The sequence below is a fragment of the Epinephelus moara genome, chromosome 18 (assembly GCF_006386435.1).
Source record: "Epinephelus moara isolate mb chromosome 18, YSFRI_EMoa_1.0, whole genome shotgun sequence".
Lineage (NCBI taxonomy): Eukaryota > Metazoa > Chordata > Actinopteri > Perciformes > Serranidae > Epinephelus > Epinephelus moara.
Window position 1 is genome coordinate 35,015,337 of NC_065523.1, and position 6,277 is coordinate 35,021,613.

Below are 6,277 nucleotides of genomic sequence, written 5' to 3' on the forward strand. Positions count from 1 at the left end.
TCGCACGTGCGGCGTCATCAACAGCTCCTCCCACAAGTCATCAACAGCCCCTCCTGTTGTGGAAGGCCGCCTCAGTCTTTATAAACCAAAAAGGTTCTGCCAATATGTCTACCCTACGAGGCGGAAAATTGGGCACCTCGGATCAACTCGCCAATCCGTCTCTGTGTGTCTAAACGCTCGCAGCTTGCCGGCAAAACGGCCCAACATAAAAGGGGCTCATATATGTGTGTATCTCACTGACTATCAAATCAACGCTGCTCTGCACTGCACTCATAATAGTTAGAGCTGATATCAGGACAGCATAATCGTGGAAGCTTATGATGGACCAAAGAATCTCCTGGAAACAGAACAAAAATATTCATGGGGTTAATAAATGCTTAAAGTTATGAAGTTTTCAGCATAAAAATAATTAAGTTTGTTTTGTTCAAGTGTTTCAGTCAGTTGACAACTTATTTTAAGAAGTTGGTGAGAATAGAAAATAATTGATATTTTTGAGTAGGATGGAATTGAAAATAAATAAGTTATAATATCTTAAATAAAATAATTTGACCATTAAATATCACCACAACCTGTAGATAGATATTTAGTCACTTCAGCTTAATTAAGCTGTTTGAGACCAAAGCAAATCTTGTTGGTTTTACTACACTAACTGAGTTTGTCAGATTATAAAAGTCTCATAGGAACAACTTCAACAGAATTGTTACCGTCATTTTTTTTTTTTTTTTTTTTTTAATTAAGCCAGTGGATTTTTTTTTCATGGTGAAATAATCCATGGGGTCAGTAGGTAACACTTGAAATAAAATTGTTTTTCAGCATAAAAAAATTAAGTTTGTTTCATTAACATGTTTTAGTCATTTGACGACTTATTTTAAGAAGCTGGCCCAAAAACATTTTTGACACTTTTGAGTGGGATTAAATTAAAATAAATAATTTAGAATATTTCAAATAAGATAATTACTTTTTAATAAATATGAAGTTAGTTCAACTTAATTGGGTTTTTCAAGGTCAAAGCAAATCATGTTGGTTGTACTAAACTACCTGAGTTTGTCAGATAACAAAAGACAAATTGTTACCTTTATGTTTTTTAAAGTTGAACCAGTGGATTCATTTTCAGAGTGCTCACCCTCCGGTTCTCTCACAGGTTAACACTGTTAGCTCTGTCAGCACTGTTGTTGTTAGCCGCTTGCCTCCATGTTGAGAACTGTGTTCAGAAATTCTGAATCAGACTCTCAATCACAGATATGCTCTGAATGCTGTAGAGTTTCTTTAACATCAAAGTTAATTTTCCGTCAGTGATTACACTCCAGCTGACTCGCCCACCTCAATTTATCACATTGACTTTTTTAGTTCTTCTACGTTCTTTAATTTCAAGTGAATCTTCAGCTACTTTCAGCTCTTTAACTACAACTGATGCTCCAACTTCACTCAGCTCTCACCCCTTAATTTACACTTTAATTCACACTTTATTCAGTCTTTATATTTAAACTGAAACTTTATTCAGCTTTTCCATTTTTTTGATTCTCATTCTGAATGCAACTTGAATTACTCAAATAAAACAACTTATATTTACTGCTATAAATATGCAATAAATTCCCCTGTAAGAAATCTTAATAGTTACACTAATGAAGGGAGAAAGGCAGGACTGAAGATCGGCTGAACTTTTCTGAAAACACCCGTGCCCCTGGATTCCACTGGGTACGGCTGTAGTGTGTTCGGGCTCTGACGAGGCCGGCACCAGACAATGCTTGTGATCTGCTCTGCTAAGAATATGTACCTGGTGTACTTTAGACAGAGTGTGACGCAGTCGCACAGAGCAAATTCAGTTCCCATCCAGAGCTGAGAGAGATACTTTAGCTTCTGCGAAGTGTCTCTGTGCTTTTTTGTAAATCCATATGTCAGTGATAGATTGTGCATAAAAGCGTGTGTCTAAATCTGATAAATCAACTTGTCTCCTAGGTGATTAATGAGGGGGAGGAGCCAGAGAACTTCTTCTGGGTGGGGATTGGCTCTCAGAAGCAGTATGATGAAGATGCAGATTATATGAAACACGCTCGGCTCTTCAGGTGAGTGGACGTTACCTGTTTCACAAGCAGGTGTTATTCAGTTGTTAGAGTGAATACAAATCAATATATGATACCATCTGCTTCTTTCTCTTTGCCACTTCCTCTTCTCTTTCTTCTCTCCTCTGCCTCTCCCTCTGTCAGGTGTTCCAATGAGAAGGGTTATTTCTCTGTGTCAGAGAAGTGCTCCGACTTCTGTCAGGACGACTTGGCTGACGATGACATCATGTTACTTGACAACGGCAATGAGGTAACAATTGACTGCACCATTTCATTTATTACTGTGTAATAGTTTTCAGCCTCCATGCTGGAGACATGCGGCCTGAAGGGTTATGTTTTTAGGTTGTCCGTCCATTTGTCCCGTTCTTGTTAGCGTGACGTCTCTGGAACGTCTCGAGAGAATTTCTTTGGTTTCCTCACAAAATATGTTTTTGGTCATAACTCAGGAATTCATACACTAATTAAGGAAACACACAGATGTTAAGGAGGATAAAATGATGACGTAATGATGTTTTATATCCAAAAGATGAGCTTCACTCTGATCAGTTTTAATTTCTGCCTCGTTTCCTCAGGTGTACATGTGGGTCGGCACTCAGACCAGCCAGGTGGAGATCAAACTAAGTCTCAAAGCCTGCCAGGTGAGTGACTACCTGCAGTGTGTGTGACTGTGTGCATTTGTGAGTTCTTTATTAGTGTGTACAGTTGTTTTGTTAGATATCCACGTCTCACCTGTCCCTTTCTTGTCCAGGTTTACATCCAGCACATGCGCTCTAAAGACGCTGAACACCCCAGGAAGCTGCGACTGGTGCGGAAAGGGAACGAGCCGCACTGCTTCACCCGCTGCTTCCACGCCTGGGGAGCTTTCAAAACTCCCCCGGCATAGACACTCACACGCACAGAAACGCTCACACCTACATCAAATCTATTCGCTGCCATGTAATTTTCTACCAGTAAGATGATGATGATGATGATGTCTACGCCTAACTCGGCTTTACCTGAGCTCTTATTCCCCCCCAGTTCCCTACCCCCCCTTCCTGCTCAGCGCTGCTGTTCAACAGCCTCTTGACCACAATGTTACTGTCAGAGTCTGCCATCAAAAACAGATTTTAGTTTCATCTCAGTCAGTGAGAGTTGTTCTGGTCGAGAGGCTGCTGGCTGTTTCTTGTCTTTGGGACAAACAGCAAAATATCACTTTTTTCTACGAGCTTTTTTTAGCAGCAAGTCTGAACGCTGTTGTTAAATGAAAGAAGAGAATTATGTTTTAAGATGACATAGGTCTACGGTGTACAGAGGCTTTATAAAACAAACCCAAAGGGAGGTGAATGCCCTAACATATCGATCTGTTCTGCTGCTGTCACGTGGCTTGTGCTGCATGGTCAATAGTTTTCAGTGGAGGAGGGTCAAGTGCTCGTCACTGCCGGAGTCACTCCTCCATGCTCGGTGCCATTTTGCGCAGCTCATCTGAAGCAGTTCAAGGCAGATAAAAGTTGATTTTACTTTTCTTTCTTTTTTTCATCACAGAGGGAGTGAAAAACAGCACTGTTCATGTTTTTCTGAGGAATGTTGGTTTATACATATATTTTTCTGTTGTGCGGATTATACGTGGTATGTTTGTGCGTCTGCCCCATGCGCCTTCACTGAAATGGGGACGCCCCCTTGCCCCAGAGTCTGACTGGTTGCTGTTCTCACCTCCTCTAACTTGTCCAGTGATCCAGGTTCAGTTTAACAAAACTTGACTTTGTTGTAAAGATGCTTCGGACAGTCAGTTGTTTAACAGTAAAAATTTATTTGGCCAAAGAAATCTTGAGCGGAGGTCCTGGTCCAAGTTAAAGTGTGAGGCCGAGCTGTTTTATGTTTAAGGTCAAATGTTTAAATGTGCAATCGGTAGAGCAAGGGAGAAATATTACTGTATTCTACCACGCTACAGGCTGCATTCAACTTCTCAAAAGGTTTTTCTTGCTTTTCTGGAGCAGAGAGAAAAGCTCAAGAGTTTTTCCAAAACAGCATCATGTTTGAAAAAGTAAAGGAATTATGTTTGAAACTCTCCAGGTTTGTTTCTTTTTCAAATGAGGTTGTCATTTTGGATTAAACTTAGTTTTTTAAATCTGATTTTAATGGGAGATCTTTTGCTTCATATGAGACATATCTTAATACAGTGTCTTTTGGCTCCACTGATCTCAAATCAGTAGTTTGCATGCTAAACAGATGAGTTGTTAACCACTTCTAGATCAGTGCCTCCAGAGTCAACTTTTAAGTACAGAACTGCTGCAGTGCTTCTTGTGATCATATGACCTGTGTAGTGTGCAGGCATTGGTCCAAAAAGATCCCTCTATGTACCGTATTCTCAAATGGCTGCAACTACCATCATTTAGTTTCTTTATATTTTATTTTGTGGGGTGAATTGTATGCCTGGTAGTGTGTTTGAGTCCTACACATATCTGTATGTGTGTATATGAATAAGTGCACATGCTCCTGATGCCACCTGCAGATGCTTTATTTATGTATTTTATATTAAAATAAAATCTCACATCACGTATTTTGTAATCTGGTCTTTTTTTCTTCTTTTTTTTTATTACAGTGAAACACCCCGCACACAGGTGTGTATGGTGGAGCCAGACTTGTGCGAGCGCTGCTGAGGCAGGTCTAGTCAGCCCAAATAAGTGAAAACACCTGTGTGGGCAGCTGGGTCCCTGGGGATATTAAAATTGGTTTCCAAAATGAAAATTAATTAATCAAAGAAAACTTGTGGTCTTTAAAAACTCCTTTTTTCAATAAAAATAAGTCTTAAATATTTAGAATCAACATGATCAAAGACACACAATTTACTGTTCACAAATTATATTTACCAAACCAATAATCAATGCCTTATACCTCTGCTTTTTTCAATTCGTGCAGAAACCTAAGTGGAAACATTTCTATGGCACACTATATTATGACATTTATGTTAACACTTTCATGATGTAATAACTCAGATTTTTATGGCATACTATGCTACATTTTTTTAATAATTTAATTTGCTACGAAATCATAGTAACACGCCATACAAATATGTACATAAAATATTCATATACTATGTAAACCCCAAGAAACAATATGCCATGAAAACATACTTAAAATAGTCATAGTGTAGTATGACATCAAAACACTACTGAAGAAGTTGTAGTATACTATATCATGAAAAAAAAAAAAAAAATCAGTCATGGATAGTATGACAAATAAAAATTTCAAAGACAAAATAGTCATAGTATACTATGTCATTAAATACTAACAGAACGGTTGCAGTATAATATGCCATGAAGAAGTCACAAATAACAGTCATAGTATGTCATGAAAAAAAATCTCAAAAAACAGTCATAATATACTATGTCGTCAAGAATCTTAACAGATATAGTTTTATATGTCTTCAAGAAACATTAAAACCAGTCATAAAACCAAATATCTCATAAAACAATATAATATGTTGTCATGATTCTCAAAAAACAGTATTAGTATAGTAAATTGCCAAAAATCTCAAATAAACAGTCATAGGATAGTATACAAAGTCGTCAAAAATAAAAAATGAAACACAATCAAAGTATAGTATGTGGCCATCAAAAATGACGCAAAAAGCGTCATAGTATAGTATGTCATCCAAAATCATGAAAAAACGTCATAGTATATCATGTCGTCAAAAACCATGAAAAATCGTCATAGCATAGTATGTCGTCAAAAACCATGAAAAAACCTCATACTACTGTATGTCGTCAAAAATCATGTAAAAACGTCATAGTATAGTATGTCGTTAAAAACCATGAAAAAAGAACATAGTATAGTATGTCGTCAAAAATGATGAAAAACGTCATAGTATACATGTTGTCCAAAATTACGAAAAAACGTCATAGTATAGCATGTCGTCAAAAATCTTGAAAAAATGTCATAGTATAGTATGTTGTCCAAAATCACGAAAAAAGTCATATTATTGTATGTCGTCAAAAATCACGAAAAAACGTCATAGTATAGCATGTCGTCAAAAATCGTAAAAAAATGTCATAGTATAGTATGTCTTCCAAAATCACGAAAAAAGTCGTATTATTGTATGTCGTCAAAAATCACGAAAAAACGTCATATTATAGTATGTCGTCAAAAATTATGAAAAACACCACAGTATAGCATGTCGTCCAAAATCAGGACAAAACATCAAAGTATAATATGTCATCAAAACCATGAAAAAGTCATAG

General features: G+C 37.3%; 1 protein-coding gene across 1 annotated transcript in view; it reads left to right on the plus strand.

The window, feature by feature from the left end:
- The window catches only part of flii (FLII actin remodeling protein), a 23,207-nt gene extending 18,615 nt beyond the window's left edge, over positions 1 to 4,592 (plus strand). Inside the window, exons 28-31 of the mRNA XM_050069205.1 lie at positions 1,957 to 2,063; positions 2,205 to 2,310; positions 2,633 to 2,698; positions 2,809 to 4,592. Of these exons, the coding sequence (XP_049925162.1) occupies positions 1,957 to 2,063; positions 2,205 to 2,310; positions 2,633 to 2,698; positions 2,809 to 2,943 (414 nt within the window). The 3' untranslated portion in view covers positions 2,944 to 4,592. The remainder of the gene's footprint in view (positions 1 to 1,956; positions 2,064 to 2,204; positions 2,311 to 2,632; positions 2,699 to 2,808) is intronic.
- Positions 4,593 to 6,277: the final 1,685 nt, after the last annotated feature.